This window comes from Dermacentor silvarum, chromosome 7 (assembly GCF_013339745.2).
Source record: "Dermacentor silvarum isolate Dsil-2018 chromosome 7, BIME_Dsil_1.4, whole genome shotgun sequence".
Lineage (NCBI taxonomy): Eukaryota > Metazoa > Arthropoda > Arachnida > Ixodida > Ixodidae > Dermacentor > Dermacentor silvarum.
The window spans coordinates 116482068-116504203 of NC_051160.1; the positions used below are offsets into that span (position 1 = coordinate 116482068).

The window sequence follows — 22136 nt, forward strand, 5'->3', positions numbered from 1 at the left end:
GACTTCCTATCTTATGACTACCTCTTCTAGCCCGTTCTTGCTGTCAGCAACCCTGCAGCACCACCTTGAAACAAGGAAGGCAACACACCAAGACTTTGCAGCCCACCTGCTACGGTCATTTACATGGACGACCTAATCGGGAGGCACGGGTGATGCCTAAACGTCTAAAGGTCCCTGCTTCAATCCCGGGGTAAGGTACCAGCAATGTATCAACGAAGCAGAGACCGACACCCGCGTTGGCCTGATCGATCGTTTCTTTTTCTTAACTTTTTTTGCATGTTCACGAGCAGCCCCACTCGCCGCCCGTTTCGGCCTCGTCTTCCCTGGTTGCCTTGTGCAACGCATGACGTTTCCCGCCACTGCTTTCCCGCGGTATACGCTCAACACTACCCATCCGTTACTCTCGCTACAGCCGCGGTTTCCTCCTATGGGACATCCTCATTTTTCCATACGTTATTTCCATTTGGAAAGCAACTTCTCTGTAGGTTCCGTGCTAAGGAAACCCTGACCGCTTTCAGCAACTTTATTCGAGGATTTAAAGTTTACCGCCTCAACGCCGGTTCTCAATTTATAATCAAGTCATTCACGACGCAGTGTTGACGACAGCTGCGACAATGACAGAGGCCCAGCTGCAATCTGTGCAAGTTGCACCACATTTTTTGTATTATATGCAAATACATCGTACGAACACCACAAGAGTTCTACTTGTTTACCGGGCATAGAATGCAAGGGCGGTAGCTCTTGAGCTATCACTTTTGAGAACGTTTTCATTTTCGCGAGATCTCACGGGATTCAGCCCCATACCCGTCGGCGTACACGGCCGACCCCATTCCTAGCCATGTGCTCAGCTGGGTATATTCGCACAGTGCCAGGAGCGCTGTGTTCGCGGTATACTTCGACGCGCACGATCCCGAGACACACTAAATCTCGCGAAAGTGATCGTAAAGAATAGTCTGGGATTGTACGTGCAAGAACAAAAAGTATGATTATGAGGCACGCCGTAGTAGGGAACTCCGGCATAATTTCGACCACCTGGAGTTCTCTACCGTGCACCCAAACAGGGGTGTTTTTGCATTTCGTCCCCATGGAAATGTGGGCGCTGTGGCGGGGATTTGATCCGGCGCGCTGAGGCTTAGCAGCGTAATGCAAGGTCATCGTATCGCCGAAAGTTATCGCTCGAGAATAAAGCCTCATAATACAATAGTTAGTCCGGCGTCAGGGTCCTTTCAAAGGTGCATTTTAAAGTAGACACATACCACTAATAAAATAAAAATGGCAGTAGTCGAGCCACCCACAAGACCAGCAGCTGGCGTCTGGAGAGCTGTCACGGCAATCCTGGCGACGCCTACGGCAAACGTCTCTAGGACCTGCTTGGCGGCAAGGAAGAAGCGGTTCTCAATGTTGTCTATGTCAGCCGAGAAGCGGTTCAGCACACGGCCTCTCGGTGTGGCGTCGAAGAAGTGCACGGGACTCCGCAGCACGCTCCGAATCATAGCGTCGTGCAAACGGTTGGACAGATTTCGACAGCACACAGCCAACATGAAAGCGCCTAGCCACCCGAAGAACACTGCAAAGAAAAGCATGAAGCAAAAGTAGGCAACGTTTCACAGATATCAGTGCCTCACAAATTATATAGCACCTGTTGCATGCGACAGCAGGCACCATAAGATGACACGTGGTGGGCCTGGAAAGTGGCCCCCCGGGAAATATAAGGTGGGGCAGTTATGGGGCGGCAGATTAGATTGCAGGTGTTTACTTCTGACTCTGACGATGGTGCGGTACGACTTATGCGAAGCGGTAATTGTTACAACGAAACTGTTAAGGGGGGTTCCGCAACGGTTTTCGCGGGGAAAAGTGTGACGGGGGGGGGGGGGGGGGGGGCGTCAATATTAATGCAGCGCAACGTGTGTCGGAGCCCCGAATTCGCTTTGAACTGGAATTATCTATGATTATAAAACTCGTTACCCTTTGTATAACTCGTTCGAATAGAATACCGCCTATATGCGCGTTTTTTAACCAGTAATTAGTAATTTTTGTTTCTCACGTCACGTTGTACCGGCACCACGTTTGAGGTCCACGAGGAGTGTGTACTCCGACAAAGGACACCGATGTGCTTTGTCACTAATTCACCACTAAGGTGAAAGGTGCCTTGCCTTGAAGTACAAAGGAAGATTAAGCTGAAAGCGAATTGCACTCACTTTCACACTTATCTCCCGCCTACCCTGATGTTTTCACAGTAGAAGAAATGATAAACACTGCTAATACTCAGTGTCAGTCACGCAGATCTTTTAGTTATTGTGTAGAAGAGCCCGGCATAACCCAAGCCGTGAGCGATCAAGCAGACCCTTAGTAGTTCCGAAGGGTGTGACAACTTGATTATGTATTTTCGCTGTCCTTGGTGTATTGGTTGTGATATGGGTGTACATCTGTCAATGATTTTTTTTCATTTTGTCAGCCACATCTTACTATGAAACTGCAATGACATGATCTCCAAAATAGCTAACGTCCCTCCTTTGAAATTAGAACATCAGATGCTTTATCAACCTTTAGACGTTAAGACCATTACACCATCATCCTTGACTACTTTGCTCCGGTGAGCGAATGCTCAGGTGTTTATATGTATTTAGTCCGGCTCATAAGTAGTTGAGGACTGAATGTGTGCATACATGCGATAGGGGTTATTGCGAAGCAGGAGGCTTGCAAGAATGGCTCTAGAATTCTAGCAGTTAGTCTCGCCGCTCACCGCCATAAGTGCTCGGACTGCTTCTGGATGTCACACGAATGGTCCACCCCCATGCATGAGGTAATAAATCAGTAACATTCACGTCATGGCTTACTGCAGTGCTTTCATATCTAGAAGGCCATTCTGTACCTGCTGATTGCTCATAAGCCCGGCCATGTTCTCTTAGCAACTTTTACAATTTCTTCGATTGCCACTATTTGTGTTGCTTGGAAGTAAGTGTTCGCTGTAGTTTGGCAAGCCTGAGGTTAGCCCTGCAATTTTTCAAAAATCGACTCGCCCTCCATGCTATAGCAAGTACATTAAGATGTAGTATAGCATTCAGAGTACGCACCATCTGAGAGACAGAGCACTGCCAGGCCAATGACCCACTCCGGTTTGGTCTCGTTGCGCGTGCTCTCCATAGTCCAACGCTTGATCCAGACCAGATAGGTTCCGACTGCCGCGGCTCGTAGGGTAAAGCCCAACGTGCTCAATGCAACCCATGGTCCACATACCCTCACCATGCAGAAGAACAACTCTATGCTTCCCTGCAATAGTTACAGAAGAATTTTGAAGTAGCCGTACTGAAACGCAGTTGATCATCCAGTGCATTTAATTCCTATCACATTCACAGTTAAGCCTTACATTGGTGACTGCGTGCTTGGGCATTATGCATTATTTAATCGAGTCAAGTTAAAGGTCATTTGGACACCTGTTGTGGCACTGCTGCTCTGAATACAACCAGTACCACGCCGCGAGCTTTAACGGATGTGCGTCCATAAAAGGTAGTTTACTGTTTTAGCACCCCATTGTGTTAATACCCCTCTGAGGGGATCATATCGTTTCTTCTGCGTATTACGCACAGGTTCAACTTGGATCCGGTTCTACAGTGTTCACCTCGGTACGTTTTACAGGAGCGGATAACCGAGAGTTATATTCTGTAGGTACTCGCGTTACTTTATCAATCGTTCCGCGTTAGCAGTTTCAAGCCATTAAGAAGTTAAACAAACATAACAAAATCCAGTTTTTAACTTCGCGTTTGTCCTGATGCGATTGGTCCCAGCAAGACTTCACGGCGGTTACGCGCAACTGAACTTTGTATGCTTCACGGCGCTATCATAGCACACACTCACGTTCCTCCTCCTGGATGCACGCCCCGATATAAAAGCATTTGACATCATTCACTTGTGAAGGCGTTCCACAATCCCAAATCAACGATACATTTATGAAATTCATGGATCCTGCCTCAACGAACACAGAACTGTTTCAGGGCAGCCCGTATTAGAGCATCGTATTCTCTAGCCTAGTTATTACTTGCTCGTGTACACGCAGCGTTCCGTTGTCGCTTAGTGGCAGAACGGTACAAGATTAGCTGAACAAACGCTCTGTTCTTTAAGTTTCTTCATATTTCTTCAAAATATTTGTTCGCGCCAGCCACTGTAGACTTTAAGCCACTGGAATTTCACACAAAGTCGTCGTCCAGTTAAATTTCTCAAGAAGCAAAGCCCTGCAATATCCTTAATCGATTTTTCATTGCAGTTTAGATATATCAATCATAAACACGCTCCATACTGCTTCAGGAAAACTACTGCCGCCATAGTGGAACTGGCAAAGACGTCAACGCTACCCGCTTCAGAATTTTGTGTAAGGCTGTATCGAAGTGATGCTTACGGTTAAAGCTGGAATTACATGACAGGACAGATGAGTGATTGAATCCGCACACTAGAGTGACCTGGCTAATCTGCAATGAACCGCGTTGCTAGCTGCTGGTCTGCAGCGTCCTTGTATTCAATGTGATTAGATTGTACTGAGCTTCTTCACGCTCGTTTGAGAGATTCAATCCGCAGTGTAAATCCAATAGTGCAGCGTTCGAAAGCACACTGCGGTCTTCGCCCGTGTGCTGTGAGCTAGTGGGGTCGGTCTGTTTATTTCTGCGTCACAGACCAGAGTTACAAGAGCTTTACATCGTTCGTACGTCACATATGCCTTTATACGCAACCAACCGAATTCAACATAAGGATGGCCAAATGGCTCATGTGACAAAACTACGTTCATGTTACGAACCCTGGGCACCTGGGCCAGACGAAATTTAACTGGAAGAAAGTGGACTCTGTCTTGATAACAAAGAATTTGAACCGGGTGATCAACACAAACATGTATCAAGCAATGTCGTCTAAACTCACCATTTTTGATACCTCAACTTCATCCTCTGTTACTCGTGCGGCAATTACTTCATTTTCTTTGTTGAATGAAGATTTCCTAGAACCAAAGAATCACCGTGATGTTTCACTTCGTCACGCTATATCGGTCACGCCAATATCAGTTACGTAGTCAATAAAACACAGCGCCGACCAAGGTAAAACATATTCAACTAAATGACGTTTCGGCTCCAACACGGGAGCCTTGTTCTCAATGACGTGTGCGCAGTAGTTTAAATTATCAAAAATTTTAAGTGCAAGCATGGGATCAGTTTTATTTTGCTGGCAATGATGCAGGCGTCATCCCAGTCCGTCACGTCCCCAGTAGACTCGGCATGCCCTACGAGAGCATTAGACGACACTTCCTTGTTGTTCACATCTTTAGAAGGTTCCGGGAGCCTTTCCTTAAAATTCTCCGTTTCTCCCATATAGGGTATTTTATTTTCTACAATGCAGATTTTTTAGCAAAAAACGATAAGCACAGCGAACTTGGAGTTCTTGCAGACGAGTTACCAGACGAGGCGAGCGTAGTTTGCCCATAATAACGTGAGCTTCAGAAGACTCATTAACACAAATTCATTATTTAACTTTATTATTGGTGCCTTAGGGGCAGTTGTTTATATGGCAAATTTGGAGGCAGTGATATTTCCCCACAAACCCATCCTGTAAAAGAACTTGAAAATCGCACCTAATTCGAGAAATATATTCATCATCAAATTCCAAAGCTTAATCGTGGAAATATCGACCCTTAGTGCGTGCCGCTGCGCTGCAGACGGCAACGCCCCGTTAACAAGTGTGGGTGAAGTTTGAATGACAGTATGTCGCGGCAAATCCTTAAGAGCAAGCTTTAGCTTGGGTGCCTCCTACCTCATCATCATAAGCCTATATTTGTGTCCACTGCAGGACGACGGTTTCTCCCTATGATCTCCAATTACCCCTGCCTTGTGCTAGCTGATTCCAACTTGCGCCTGCAAATTTCCTAACTTCATTACCGTACCACGTTTTCTGCCGTCCGCGACTGCGCTTTCCTTCTCTTGGAATCCATTCTGTAACTCTAATGGTCCACCGGTTATCCATCCTACGCATTACATGGCTGGCCCAGCTGCATTTTTTCCGCTTAATGTCAACTAGAATATCGGCTATCCCCATTTGCTCTCTGATCCACACCGCTCTCTTCCGGTCTCTTAACGTTAGGCCTAACATTTTCGTTCCATCGCTCTTTCGGTCTGCCGAAAGAGCGATGGAACGAATATGAAACAATTATAATGAAGAGAATGACATCGTGGGCTGAGCGATCATCATCACGAGAAAAAGGCACGAGATCGGCGTTCGAACACCACCATCTTGTTCTCCCTGCGTGCTGTTCCGAGCTACCGCCTGTTTGTTGGACTCGCCCAATAAACCTCTTTACATTTGGTGGAGGTGCTGGGTACGCACATCGCCGGCGCCCTGGAACTCCGATCACGCACGTTGCACTCGACCATGCCAGCTGACGCTACCCAACCGCCGCCACCTCTCCCGGCCGCCGTTTGCCCCGGCCCGGTTCGCCAGCGAGACCCCCCGGTATTTTCGGGTACCGAAGACCAGGACGTCGAGGACTGGCTGTCGTCCTACGAAAAAGTTAGTGGACCCAACAAGTGGGATGACGCTGCTAAGTTGAGTACCGCGAACTTTTACCTGGCTGGCGTGGCGAAGCTGTGGTATACGAACCACGAATCTGAATTTGAGAACTGGTCCGCTTTCAGGGAGGCAATATCTGCCGTTTTCGGTCGCCCTGCCGTGCGGAAGTTACGCGCCGAACAACGGCTGCGCACACGGGCACAGGAACCCAATGAAACCTTTACCGCCTATATTGAGGACATAATCGATCTGTGCAGGCGCGTCGATGCCTCAATGAGCGAAAGTGCCAAAATACAGCACATTATGAAGGGCGTCGACGACGATGTCTTTCAAATGCTTCTTGCGAAGTCTCCTGGCACTGTGTGTGAAGTGGTAACCCTGTGCCAGAGCTATGACGAATTGAGAAGGCAGCGAGCTCTCACTCGACGTTCATCTCAGACGTACAACCAACCACTCGCTGCACTGGACGTCGTGCCTGACCAGTCATACCTTCTCGCACAAATGAAAGACTTTGTGCGTGAGGAAGTGGCCCGTCAGTTGTCTCTCCTGCCGTTTGCTCAGCGTCAGGAGCTCCCACAGCAGCAGCAACTGCAGCAACCAATCCCGTTGGCTCCCGTGCTTCGACACGTCATTCAGGAACAGATTTCCGAGGCCACGCCGGTGCCCATTCAGCAGCACCCTGTCGCCGCGCCTCTTAGTTACGCTGAGGTAGTAAAGCGGCAGCAGCTACAACAGCGCTCGCCGTTCCATGGTGTGTCGTATGCTGCAGCCCCGACTCAGCCGTCCATGACATGGGCTGCTCCCATCACTGCAAATCCCTGGCGAACGCACGACAACCGGCCGATCTGTTTTGCATGCGGCGGCCCTGGTCATATCGCCCGACACTGCCGTCGTCGCGCCCCAGGTTACTCAGACGCCCGCTCACCGAACTACATGGATCGTCCCCGCTCTCGTTATGAAAGTCCGGATCCCCAAACAAGCATGTCTTCACGTGACTATCCGCAACCCACGTCTCGTCGCTCACCTTCACCCCGTCGCCGCTCCTTGTCGCCCATGCGTCGTCGACCAGACCCTGAAAATGAGGGAAACTAGCCTCCGCAGTTCAAGAGGCAAGAACTGCGCTGTCGAAATGCTCAAGTCCTCGAACTTTGCCGTCGAATATTGTCGAAGTTTTTGTTGAAGGCACCCATGCGTATGCTCTTGTCGATACCGGTGCTGCCGTTTCTGTTATAGATGCCAAACTTTGCCGCAAGCTTCGAAAAGTGACTACACCTCTTGAGATGATGCCCTTACGTACAGCGAATGGAGACCCTGTTCGCCCTATAGCCGCCTGCACTGCTCGACTTATCATCGCTAAAGAACTCTATATTGTTGAGTTTATCGTCCTTTCATCCTGCTCGCACGACATCATACTTGGCTGGGACTTTCTATCGTGTAATCACGCCGTTATTGATTGTGCCAGATCTGAACTTGAGCTCTTCCCGTTGTGTGACCCGCCCTACAACCACACTCAAGCCGCCCACAAGCTCGTCATAACAGAGGACACAGAAATTCCGCCGACATCAACTGTTTTGCTCCCCGTGTTCTGCAACAGCATATGTGACGAAGCTGCATTCTTTGAACCATCACGCCTCTTTCTAAGTCGGAAGCCACTTCTTCTGCCTTATTCGACCCTGTCTATTTCGAACGGAACAAGCGCTCTCTGCCTCACAAATCCTCTTCCGTATCCCATCCAACTGCTTAAAAGTGAATCCCTTGGATGCGTGCAACCCATTGATATCGGCCAAATTTTTCCCGTGCAGCAAGATTCCGCTCGACGCGACCTCGCCGCCGTCAGTGCTCTTAACCCTTCTGATGTACCAGCTGCCGACCTATTCAATTCGTCGATCGCAGACGGACTGTCGCCATTTGAACGCTCTGCCCTTCTCCAGCTGCTCTACCAGTTCCGCGAGTCTTTCGATGTTGCCCAACGTGCCCTTGGCCGAACTTCTACCATTGTTCACTACATCGACACCGGCTCCAACTCGCCAGTGCGACAACGTCCGTACCGTGTCTCCACCGCGGAACGTCAAGTTATTACCGCCCAGGTTGACGATATGCTTAAACGCGAAGTTATTCGCCCTTCACAAAGTCCGTGGGCATCCCCTGTGGTTCTCGTTAAAAAAAAAGATGGCTCGATTCGCTTCTGCGTGGATTACCGGCGCCTAAACAAGGTCACTCGGAAAGACGTGTACCCTTTACCCAGAATTGACGATGCCCTTGATTGCTTACAAGGTGCCGAGTTTTTTTCATCGTTAGATTTGCGTTCCGGGTATTGGCAGGTACCTTTAGCAGAGGCCGACCGTTCAAAGACAGCCTTCGTCACGCCTGACGGTCTATATGAATTTAATGTCATGCCCTTCGGCCTTTGCAATGCGCCTGCCACCTTCGAGCGCATGATGGACTCGGTTCTGCGGGGTTTGAAGTGGCACATATGTCTCTGCTACCTCGACGACATTGTTGTCTTTGCGCCAGATTTCGCAACCCATCTCGAACGCCTCAACCATGTCCTGACTTGTCTGAAGAACGCTCAGCTCCAACTCAATCTCAAGAAGTGCCGTTTTGCCGCGCGAAAACTTACAATTCTCGGTCACGTCGTATCAAAGGACGGTGTACTTCCAGACCCGGCTAAACTACGTGCCGTCACCGACTTTCCCAAACCGACGACTCTAAAGCAGTTCAGAAGCTTCGTAGGGTTGTGCTCCTACTTTCGCCGGTTTGTGCGCAACTTCGCCTCTATAATTGCGCCTTTGACCCAACTGTTAGGCAGCGCCACCAGTCTCTCGTCGTGGTCTTCTGAGTGTGACCAAGCCTTCTCCACCCTCCGCCGTCTCCTGACGTCACCACCTATACTGCGCCACTACGATCCTAAGGCCGCAACTGAGGTTCACACAGACGCCAGCGGTGTCGGCCTGGGTGCTGTTCTCGCACAACGAAAGCCTGGGTTCCCAGAGTATGTCGTCGCATACGCCAGCAGAACGCTCACCAAGGCTGAGTCAAACTATAGCGTCACCGAGAAAGAATGCTTGGCAATAGTCTGGGCGCTTGTCAAGTTCCGCCCATACTTATATGGCCGCACGTTTGATGTAGTTACGGATCATCATGCATTATGTTGGTTGTCTTCGCTGAAGGATCCGTCAGGTCGCCTTGCCCGCTGGGCTCTTCGACTTCAAGAGTTTGATATCCGCGTTATATATCGTTCCGGACGCAAGCATGCCGATGCTGATGCACTGTCGCGGTCACCACTATCCACCGAAACTGCGTCCATATCCACTATAGACCACCCACTGTCAGCTCTTGACGTCGCCACCGTGTCCTCTGCACAGCGCCGCGATCCATGGATCGCTTCACTTCTTGACGTTTTATCCGAGGCACCCACCCTTTCGTCCACTCGAACACTGCGACGCCAAGCTTCGCACTTCAGCATTCGTGATGGCCTCTTGTACCGGCGGAACTACTCGCCAGATGGTAGGAAGTGGCTCCTAGTGATCCCCCGAACGCTGCGCTCTACAATCTGCGCGTCCTTTCACTCCGACCCTCAGTGTGCTCACGGCGGTGTCTTCAAGACCTATGAACGCTTACGCAAAAGGTACTACTGGCGCGGAATGTTTCGCTTTGTCCGCAAGTTCATTCGCGGCTGCCACGAGTGTCAGCGACGAAAAAAACCACCGCATCCTGCCGCAGGCTCATTACAGCCCCTTCCGTGCCCAGACGGCCCATTCGACCGCGTTGGAATTGACCTCTATGGACCTTTACCTTTGACCACAGCGGGAAACCGATGGGCTATCGTTGCTGTCGACCACCTTACACGATACGCGGAAACCGCTGCTCTTCCCACGGCGACAGCACAGGACGTCGCCTCTTTCATCCTCAATCGTTTTGTGCTGCGACACGGTCCTCCTCGTGAACTCCTCAGTGACCGTGGCCGCGTATTTCTTTCCGATGTAATTCAAGCACTTCTCCACCAGTGCAATATTGTACATCGGACGTGTACTGCCTACCACCCTCAGACGAACGGTCTGACTGAGCGGTTTAATCGGACACTGGGCGACATGCTTGCGACACATGTTGCATCTGATCAAACAAACTGGGACCTGGTTCTTCCATTTGCGACATACGCCTATAACACCGCTACGCAAGTCACAACCGGGTTTTCCCCCTTCTTCCTTCTGTACGGTCGCCAGCCGTCGCACACTATCGACACGTTGCTGCCATACGCACCAGATGCCTCAGAGTGCACGCCCGTGTCGGAAGCCGCCCGTTGCGCTGAAGATTGCCGCCAACTGGCCAAGCGCTTTACTACGGCTGACCAACAACGCCAGAAAAACGCCCGCGATGACGACCACCCTCCTGTCGCAACATTCGCTCCTGGAGCACTTGTCTGGCTTCATGTACCGCCCTGCGCTCCTGGCTTGTCATCCAAACTGCTCTCCAATTATCATGGTCCCTACCGCGTCGTCGAGCGTAGCTCCCCCGTAAACTACGTCATCGAACCTCTTACGCCGCCCGGCGACCGTCGTCGACGTGGACGTGATGTTGTTCACGTAGACCGCCTCAAGCCGTACTTCGACCCTCTTGTCCCCACCTGTTAGATCGCCAGGATGGCTCCACCTTTCTCGACGGGGGCAATTATAATGAAGAGAATGACATCGTGGGCTGAGCGATCATCATCACGAGAAAAAGGCACGAGATCGGCGTTCGAACACCACCATCTTGTTCTCCCTGCGTGCTGTTCCGAGCTACCGCCTGTTTGTTGGACTCGCCCAATAAACCTCTTTACACAAGTAGCTCCTATCTAAATACACGTAAAAGGAGAATTCATTTTTGTGGGCTACCACTGCACCAAATTTGACGAGGTTTGATGCACTTAAAAGAAAAACCTAAAATCTAGTCACTGTTGGTTTCTAATTTTTGATATATGTCGTCAATAATTTAATAAAACTTGAAAAAAAATCTCACATTTTCAGAAACAAAACTATCACGTTTATTACTCCAACTCAGCAATAAAAAATGATATCACGATTATGTAAATTGCATATAATAGTACATCTAAAGCGGAGAAAATTCGTATGTTACTCATGAAGCTCAAAAATTTTGTAGTATGGAAATATAGCTTTTGCACAACTGTTGTACGCAACGTAACAAATTCCTTTAATATATAAATTGACATATCGAACTTGTCAGTTTTGAATCATCTAATGGATGCCGTTTACAGGGCCGCGACATCTGTTCTTGATGAAGACCTATTAACTTGTAAACTTCGTGTTTCCATTTTGTTCGAACTTTCAAATTTTCGAAAACATTTTTTGCGAAATTCGCGCCCTAAATCGAAATCCCGCTTCCAACAGTCACTAGAACTTAACTTTCCCTCTCAAAGGCAACAAATTTCATAAAAATCGGTTCAGGGGTTATCTCAGAAAAGCGTTTGTGCGTGTTACATGTATTTGAATAGACCGCGGCGGCTTTGGGCCCGAGCTAAAGCTTCCTCTTAAGGCGCATTCACACTAGGACGACACGACACCAATTTTGGTCGGCCGAATGTTAGTGACAGCGTTTTCATTGCATGCTTTAAACCAATGGACAAAGCGTTTTCCCTTCTGTAAACTGCTATCGCCAACAGTCGGCAGACCAAAATCGGTGTCGTGTCGTCCTAGTGTGAATGAGCCTTTACCCGACAAACAGCCGCGCATGCTTGCCAGGCAAAGTGTGCCGTATCAGTTGCTGCTGCGACTGGTCGAGGCGTTTGGTTTCAAACTTCCTTGCGCTTGTCGTCAAAGGGCGTTTCGGTCTGGTCTGGCCACCTTTACTGCGCTCCCGTGGCGCTTGGTCTCAATATTGGATGGATGTATACCGTTGACATTTGATGATAAATATCTCGAATTAGGTGCAACTTCCAGTATTTTTTAATGAGGGTGCATTAAATGTTCACTGTCGCTTAATTCGCCATTCAAACAGCTGCCCGTAAGGCCCTAATTTCTTAATGAGCCTTCCAAAGCTCATGTTATTAACGGCAAATTATCTCTGCCTAGCCTAGGAACTCGTCTACAAAAACGCCACATTCGCTGCGCTTATCTCCTATCTTATAAAAAATCTGTATTGTCTAAAAAAATCCTACATAAGCGTGTTTACTCTTTGCAAGGAATTTTGTACAGGATTTGATAATTCAAACTACTGCTTGAACTCTTAACCAAAATACTGGCGGTCTTCTCCCGTATATGCCAGACGTCTGCAACACGTACGTGATAACACGCACCTAAATAAGTGTATTTCGCCTTTTGCAGTCATTGTGAACAAGGCTCTCGTGCTGGCACCCAAACGAGATATATTTGAGTATTTGAATTGTTCAGAGAAGCGGCCATTACTTGCACGAGAACTCAAAACAACCCCTATTCAAACAATTAACCGAAATTCATATATTATGTTCTGAATTAACTACTTTACGGCCCATATTGCAGTTTATGAGTTGTAGTCGACCCGCCGTGGTTGCTTAGTGGCTATGGTGGTGGGCTGCTAGGCACGAGGTCGAGGGATCGAATCCCGGCCAAGGCGGCCGCATATCGATGGGAGCGAAATGCAAAAAGACCCGTGTACTTAGATTTAGGTGCACTTTAAAGATCCACAGGTGATCCAAATTATTCCGGAGTCCCTCACTACGGCTTGCCTCATAATCAGATCGTAGTTTTACACGTAATACCCCATAAAAAAAGACGTGTAGCCGGTGAGCTTGCCAAGGCGTATCTACTTGGAACTAACTTCCAGAATAATGTCACTTTGGAGATATGCGCCATCAAACACGCCGTAAGAATGCACGGTTGCTGCGCTTACATTTTAACAAAACGCTCATGTATTCACTGAAGCACAAAAGCAACTGGAACGCCCATCTAGTTCGTATTGCAGTTTGGAAAATAATATAGCGAAACTGGTGTTATCCTGTAAATTCATTTCAAGTAAATACGTCCTGCAAGCTCAACGGGCCCGCCGTGGTTCCTGAGTGGCTATGTGGGCTGCTGATCACGAGGTCGCGGGATCGAATTCCGACCACGGCGGCCGCATTTCGATGGGGGCTAAATGCGAAAACACCCGTGCACTTAGATTTAGGTGCACGTTAAAGAACCCCAGGTGGTCCAAATTTCCGGAGTCCCCCACTACGGCATGCCTCATAATCAGATCGTGGTTTTCGCGCGTAAAATCCCACAAGTGGACTTTTTAATCTCAACGGCTACAATTCCTAAATTGCATTATTGGCCCTAAAGTAATTTATTAAGAAGGTAATTAGTGAAAAGTCGCTAATTAGTTGAAAATGTGTTTCAATGTCTCATACTTGTATTATTTTAGTAGAGCTTGCTGTTGGGCTAGTTGGTAACTCGTCATAGTGAAGTAATTAGGCGCAATTTTGCAATCCCGCATTCACGCACAAACCCATGCACACACGCATACCCTGAAGAACCCCCCCCCCCCCGCCCCGCCACAACGCTGTGTGTTGGGGAGGGTTCTTGAGTGTATAACTAAAATTGCGCCTAATTACTTCACTATGGCATGCTAGTAAGGTTCCCCTCTTCGAATAATCCAGCTCAAGGACCAGCATTACGCTATCTGCCGCAAGCGAGCTTTTAAATTTCAAAAAGCTTAAAACTTTATCACCCCGTATTTTATCTTGGTCGCTGTCGGGTGCTTTAGTGACTATGATCTTCCAGAAGGAATTCCGTCAGACCTTCGATTTCACACGACTTCATTAGCTTCATCATATTTATGAGTGCCACCAACACCTGCTGTATATGTTCCGTAAAGTGAAAAAAAAAGATTATTTATGACGCCGTACTTGCGCCATTATTCAAATACGCTTGTTTTAAATTCGAAAGAAATAAAAGTAGCAAAGATGTTTAAATGATCACCAAAGCCGAACCTTGATGCCCCAGTCAACAGTGGTAACTGTCCTCTCTGATTGGCCTTATCGGTGATTTCTTTTATTCGCTACGACTTCTAGTTACGATTACTTAGAGTCGCCTATGGCAACCCGAAGCCAATACATCGTAACTAGAAGCAAAGCGGTAAAACTGTCTCATGCTGTTTGCGGTCGCTCCGAGCTTCGATTCTTTGATTCTTTATAAGCTCTCCCTACCTTCGCTAAACATTTTTGAAGTTGTGTACGTGTCACATTTATCATACCTATCTACTTTACTGTGACATAGCTGTATTGTTTTCAGAAAAACGTGAAGGTGGGTTATGATTCAAATCGCGTATTCAACCTCCTAATTAACATTCCCGTTTGCGATCACCTTTACTGTGATGCTTATGCTCACAATCCGAAGAAAATCTATCTTCGCGACAGCGGGGAGATTCTGCAAAACTGCTAAATTTGGGCTGGAATTATTTATTGCTGACTGTAACGTTCATGTATCCTAAAACATTCAGACAAACTGCGACCACATACGCGAAGGAACTATAATGAAGTTGCTTGTTCTATGGCGTTAAGCCGATGTTCTCCGCACGCACACGAGGAAAGGTGACAGAAAGCAAAGCAGATATTACTAGTATTACGTGTTTGGAAACATATTGTTACGGGGAGATGTCAAAAAGGGTTTATATACAATATTTCCAAGTGACAGCGAGTGGCACCACAACAACAAAGATGGCGGGCTGGGATACAGCTCGTCCTCTTTCCCGTCTGCTATGCTACTGGAATGGAAGAAGAGTACCTTGCACCATGATGAGAGTCGTGTGCATCGTTTATTGGCGGAAAAGGGTGGAAGTCTTTTTGGTTATCTTGTTAATTGCCCATAGTCGATACTGAACCTCCAGGTGTTGTCTTTTTTTCTGACTAGCACCACAGGTGACGCCCAAGGGCTCTCAGATTGTTCAATGATGTTCTTAGTCAGCATTTTCGCAACTTTGGCTTGAATGACATGGCGTTCGGACGCAGACACTCGGTAAGAGCGCCTATAGATGGGTATAGCATCGCCAGTATCGATGCGATGGGTTACGAGTGATGTCTGGCCATGATGGGCGAAGAAAAATAAAAAAAACATCGCGCTAAGATGCTAACAAGCTGCGAAGATCTTTGGACTGAGAACGGGAGAGATCAGGGGCAATCATACCGTCAAGAGACTTGTCAAGCGTAGTAATTGTGTCCGGGCTTCCAGGTAACGGCTGTGGAGCATCGATAGTCAGGGCCAGAGGTTTGTGTGCGTCTAAAGGTGATATGCTGCCCAACCTGATGCCTTCGGGAAGAAATTGTGGGGTGCGTCCAAAGTTAAGAATCGGTTCAAGCCCGGTTCTCCGCAAAAGTCACAACAGAGTGTGGACGCGCAACACACCGCATCAAAAGAGCGTCTAGAGAAGGGGAGATCACATAGTCACCGCCACAAACAGGGGGCTCAGAGGTCAACATGACCTACGTCGCGGTAGCTTGTCGCAGACGAACAAACTCGACGACACATAAACGCGGTGGTGACGCGGTATAGAGGTCGGGTACAGAAGGGAGTTCCAACTGTGCGGTAAGTCATCACGAGCACGAAATGAAGAGGACCGGCTGTCTTCCGGGTGGTAAGTGTACGCGGGGCGAGGTGACGATGGCCGGCGATAGCGACAATGGCGCGAAATATGGCCTATCTCATTGCAGTTTTAGCATATTCGCCTGTCGTCGAGCGTGCGCCACTGGTTGGGACCATGGTATCCGGAATAGGTCGATTGTGGGCGGGGAGGTCGACAGAAACTGCTGACCGCAGGGCGACGTACGACACGATGGGATGAATGCCGGGGTACCCCAACTCTTCGCGTACGACGGCTTGGATCAACGATACTGCCAGGCGGGACTCGTAAGAGCGGGCCTTAGCAACAGATCGAGATGCAGCCTCAATCTCACGCTCCATAAGACACAGCAAGCTTTCGGTACTAGGCGGCCGGACGTCCTCACACGTTGAAGTAACGGCGCTGTTAGGGAGCCACACAAATTTATGCGTGACACGACGGCTCTACGCTTCCACAAAGCGTCGACACTCTTTTATGATGTCGTCAACGGTACAGCAGTCCTTATATATAAGTAAATTAAAGGCGTCACCTACGATGCCTATAAGTATGTGGCTGACTTTGTCAGCTTCAGGCATTTTGTCGTCAACCTGCCGACACAGAGCTAACACATCCCGAATGTACATGACATATGATTCAGTTGATGTTTGGGTCTGGCACGAAAGCTCGTTCTTGGCGACTCGGTGGCACCCGACTGGCTTCCCGAAGAGTTGCTGTAGTTTGTGCTTGCAGATGTCCCAACTAGTCAGTTCCTCGTCGTGTCTTCGGATTCAAACACGGGCTGTTCCGTTGGGGTATTAGATAACGTTAGCCAGCGTGATGGTTGAGTCCCACCGGTTGTTCTTGCTGGTCGCTCGTACACCGTTAACCAGTTTTCGACGTCCATGGCGTCCGTACCTGGAGAAAGTACTAGGGTCTCGGAGTTGAGCCAGGACAACTGATGTCGTGGTAGCCGAAGCAGAGTCAGCGGGCCTCTCAGTCGACATGGTCGCATGGCCCACAAGATGTCCGCTGCGAGGTTCCGTCCTTCGGATATACCCACCACCTCCACCAAAAATGTTACGGGGAGATGTCAAAAAGGGTTTATATACAATATTTACAAGTGACAGCGAGTGGCACCACAACAACAAAGATGGTGGGCCGGATACAGCTCGTCCTCTTTCTCGTCTGCTATGCTACTGCTATTTCATCCGCAGGATAGGTGCATGGCTCATAACACTTACTGATTCCGATGAGCGTGCACTGCGCATCGTAGAATGCTGTTCCGTTCTTAACGACGTTTTTTCGCAATGTTTTTCCGATTCACGAGCAATTTCGGTACCGCAGCTATGCGACAGCAGGTTCTTTTCCAATGAATTTTCTCGTGATTGAATTTGAAGGAGTCATTAACCTAATCCAGAAACTTAGACTGTCGTCTGCTTGCGGCACTGATGAGATAACTGCGAAATTTCTGAAAAACACTGAAAACGCCTTAGATAATTTTGTCACACAATTTCATGCAGTCTCTACTTTGCCCCCTGATTGGAAGGTGGGGAAGGTGATTCCCGTCTTTAAATCCGGTAACCAACACTCTGCATTATACTACCGACCAATTTTTTAACGAGTCTCCCCTGTAAGATGCTTGAGCATGTAATCTATTCTAGCCTTATAACATTTCTTGAAACCAACTCATTCTTAAGCAGGTTCCAACATGGCTTTCGTAAACACCACTCGTGCGAAACTCAGCTTCTGTCTTTTACGCATGATGTCATCTTAGCGCTAGATAATAGAATTACGGTTGACTGTATGTTTCGCGAATTCGCAAAAGGCCTTTGATAAAGTGCCCCCCCCCCCCCCCCCCAGTAATACTACTTAAGCTCACCACACTGAGCATCGACCCCAATATTCGTAAATTGATAGAATGCTTCCTGACTAACCGCACTCAGTACGTAACAGCTAATAATTGTTCCTCACATCCCTGTGCAGTTAAATCTGGCGTTTCACAAGGCTTAGTTTTAGGTCCATTGCTCTATTTAATATATATCAATGACCTTCCGCGTAACATCAAGTCATCCATAAAACAGTTTGCAGATGACTGTGTCATGTAACGTAGAGTAACTACCGAGAACGACAACTACCTTTTTCAAACCGACCTTAATCGCGTCTCTGACTGCTGTATATAGTACTTGGCTAATGACCCTTAACGTAAATAAATGTAAAGGTATGGCAATCTCGCGCTTTTCTAACACTTCTGAACCTTTTACCTACACCTTGAGCGGAACTAAATTAGAGCAGGTTAGTACTTGCAAGTTCCTTGGTGTTTACATATTGAATGATTTATCATGGCACTCTCACATTAACTACATTGCTAGCAATACTTGTCGTACTCTTGGTTACATTCGCCGAAACTTTCGGCAAGCGCCAGCACACCTTAAACTACAGCTATATCAAACATTAGTCCGTCCAAAGCTCGAGTACGCTTCAGCCGTATGCGACCCAGCTCAACCAATGCTAATTGACACCTTAAAATTGGTCCAGAAACGTGCAGCTCGATTTATAGTCAATAATTATGCTCGTAAGGCCAGTGTCACCTTGATTAAATCCAATCTTCGCCTTTCAGACCTGGTAATCAGAAAAACGATTTCCCGTTTCTTTCATAAAATTTTCTTTGATAATCCAGTACTTCCACAGGAATACATCTCAGAACCTGCTTACTTTTCATCACGTGTTGACCACCCAAATAATGTAGCCGTCTCTTTGTGCCGCACTGATATTTTTTTACATTCTTTAATTAAGAAGACAAGTAGAGAGTGGAATCACATTCCACCTCCATTGCTGCCACTGAGGAGGACTAAGCGTTGTTGAAATCTGCAGTTACTGAACACTCACTGGTGTAGCTGCAAACTAATGTTTTTTTTTGTTTGAATTCCTTTTATTGTTTTGTTTTGTATTTACATTGTACCTACCCCCTCTGCCACGCCGTCTGGGTCTTGAGGTTACCCTAATAATAATAATAATAATAATAATAATAATAATAATAATAATAATAATAATAATAATAATATACACTTGACAGGAAAGGGAAAGCGAGGATCAGGCTGGTAGCTGCCACTGGAAGAGGCCCAACGCCTGTCTACTCTTCACAAAGGCGTAGACGGAAACATAGAAATGGAAGATAGGAAGAAGTGGAGGAAAGTGGGAACAAAGAGCAAGATGACAAATCTAAAATAATAAAGCAGAACACACACAGTACAGGTCAGATACCACTGAGAGTTTTCCCACACTAATGTTGTTTCCATTCAACACCAACCTTTTTTTGTTCAACCAAGTTCTTGGCAACTCACTTTTTCGGACCATTCTCGTCTGCCGGATTTTCCTTGTCATCGTGATGCAGCGTTATCGGGCATCTCGGGTCTCTTCTAAGATCCTCAAGGTCTTTAAACGTAACAACCTTCTTGTTGGTCACAAGCAAAATTTGTTGCATTTCTTCAAGGTAGCAGCTCTGGTTAGAAACGACGATCCGTGTCTGTAAGTAGGTTAACGTTAACGATAACGTCGTGAGCCAAACATTTAGTTTGCTTTATATTTGCCTCCCTAGGCCTAGGAGAACACTTGAAGACAACAAAAGTGTGTGCGAGGCAAGTTTCTCTGAATTTGAAACTTACTGCGATAGATTCCACTAATCGAGTTAGAATACGAAGAAAGGAGCAGACGCGCGGGTGAATTAGTGAATCTGTGTCTCGTAGGAGAAGATATTTTTGAGCTACGAAGATGGAGCGGGAGTTGGAGGGACGGTATGTGAATGAGGTGTCAGGGGAAGAGGTAGAGTCACTGATATTGTCGGCTATACCGGGTGTCTCTGCGAAGAATGTGATATTCTTTTAAATCATCTGTGGCAAGTAGCACAGTTATGATCCTTGAGCTGGACTGACCAAACGGGCGGGCATTAGTTGGACGCGAAATCGAAATGCATAACTGAATTACTAACAGAAATTGGCTAAGTTTTTAATTATTTACATTACAGCACACATCGCAATTTACCAACTGTAGCCTGGGAGTTTGCAAAGTAGATGGAATTGGAGCGAATTATCCGGATATCACCAGTTTCGATATATTTATTCCCGCTCAGCATCCTTCGGTTGAGGACCTGACCGAGAAGGTGTAAGAGTGGGGTTGAATATTATTATGCAGAAGACAAAGATTATGTTCATTAGCCTCGAAAGAGAACAAGAAATCATGATCGCTATTCTGCCTCGAGTCTGTACCGAGGCTGACTGACTTAAAACCGTTGACTATAGGCACGTCCCACAGGCCACTTGCGCAGTTTCTTCACAAAAATGGACTGCAGTCATTTATTTAACCGTAATGCGCCGTATGGCGAACCGCGCGATAAGAACTACAGTGGAATAAATTTGGGGCAGCTTTTTGTTTAAGCAGTAGCACCAAATTTCTGGTGTAATGGCCCTCATTTCCGTTCCGTTGTAGCATGCCACATCTGGCATCTGCACGTGCTATGATTGTAGGCAGTATGCACTTCTGTTAAAAATTCTAGGCTGAGAGCAAGCTCTCATCCTTTGTTTCACATGGATCCATATTCACCATCTCATCTAGTTCGCTGTTTTGTTCTAATCTAAATCTCACATCCGCTACAATCACAGGAAGCTTTTGTTTCCGGCAGAAATTAAAGAGCATGGTGTTGGTCACCTTGTTGCGTAGTAGTCCGTTTCTTCCAATGACTCTCTTGAAAACTCTGGTAGCAACATGGACGTCGAGCCCACTGAGTGGTTCGTCTAGAAGGTACACGCTGCTGTCGCTGTATGCTGCTCGAGCAAGTGCTATCCTCTGCCTCTGTCCACCGCTGAGCGTCGCACCCTGTCAGTCAAGTGAGCAACCCGTTGATCATACAGTTGCAGTCGACATAACTAGCGCTTAAGAGCTAGATGCAAATTAATCTGGTATGTAATTACCTCTTTCGCTTTTTTTACACACTTCCTACCTTGCTTGCGCATTGAGTTCAATTTGTTCAATTATCTATTGTAATCAAACTCCCAATATGACCATAACTGAATCGCTACATTATTGCAGACACCCCGATGACTTTATTGTAACGTGGTGTGGTATATTCTGACACTTGGATGAGGAACTCTTCAGTAATAATTTGTCCTGAGGTAGTTTATTTTGAACAACACAAACGTTATTTCCCGGATAGGTGGCGAATGTGTAGCCTGGATTTAGCAATGTATCATGTACAATGTGCGTCCGCATAATCAATAAAAAAACACTGCTCGAACAAAAAAGGAAAATGTGCTCTATTCAGCTAAGTTGCATCAATCAGCCGTAGTCATCTGTTCGGCTTTCTTTCTCTTCAATACGTGACCATAAAATTTTTATGTCTTTTATGTCCCCTTCTAACGTTAGATCTGAACCTACCTCCGCTTGTAATGGGATCGTCACGCACAGACATCTTCTGCGTGGCAATTTACCATCGACCCCAGCACTTCGGTTCAAGAACATGCGAAGCGCGGCCGCAATATTGCCCAGTGTTTGTGGCGGCAGAGCCATGGCTGCTTTATCGACACGATGATAAGTTAAAGAATTGTTTTACGGAGCGGGTGCTATAATTGGGCCCTACCTTTTCTCCGATTTCAGTGAGGTCTCCTGCTGGAAAGCGACTCAAGTCATTCAGAAGATCGCAGGCGTGCAACACGCGCTCGTAGCGAACAACATCCAGTGACTTTCCGAATAGAATGTTGTCCCTGACAGACATGTTGAAGACAGACGAGCCCTGATGAACACAAGCCACGGATCCCTGCACCAGCAAATAACATTTAGCGAAGCACACCACCTTGAACTTTTTCCATGCTCACCATTCAGGGCACTGCATGCGCGGCTATGTGTTTTAAATTCCGTATCATGAATGTTGACGCCATCGATAACCAATGATTGTATATTCTCCTCTCTCACCTTTCTGCTGAAACCACCCGGCTGCAAACATTGACACCGACATGTCTTCGAGCTGCGTGCCATGCACTGCACCAGGGCATACAGATTTA

General features: G+C 47.4%; 1 protein-coding gene across 1 annotated transcript; it reads right to left on the bottom strand.

Moving 5' to 3' along the window:
* Positions 1–1226: 1226 nt before the first annotated feature.
* Positions 1227–21850, bottom strand: LOC125947189 (ATP-binding cassette sub-family C member 2-like). The gene is made up of 3 exons (XM_049671584.1): positions 21716–21850; positions 3075–3270; positions 1227–1567 (listed from the first exon to the last, which is right to left on the bottom strand). Exons 1-3 carry the CDS (start codon positions 21848–21850, stop codon positions 1227–1229), a joined length of 672 nt encoding a protein of 223 aa, XP_049527541.1.
* Positions 21851–22136: the final 286 nt, after the last annotated feature.

Excerpts from the sequence above, each read along its gene's own strand:
- LOC125947189 (XM_049671584.1), bottom strand. The coding sequence starts at position 21,850 with ATGTCTGTCAGGGACAACATTCTATTCGGAAAGTCACTGGATGTTGTT. Across the intron at positions 3,271-21,715 it reads TCACTGAAATCGGAGAAAAG|GGAAGCATAGAGTTGTTCTT; the intron begins GTAGGGCCCAAT and ends TAACTATTGCAG. Across the intron at positions 1,568-3,074 it reads AGTGCTCTGTCTCTCAGATG|TGTTCTTCGGGTGGCTAGGC; the intron begins GTGCGTACTCTG and ends TTTTCTTTGCAG.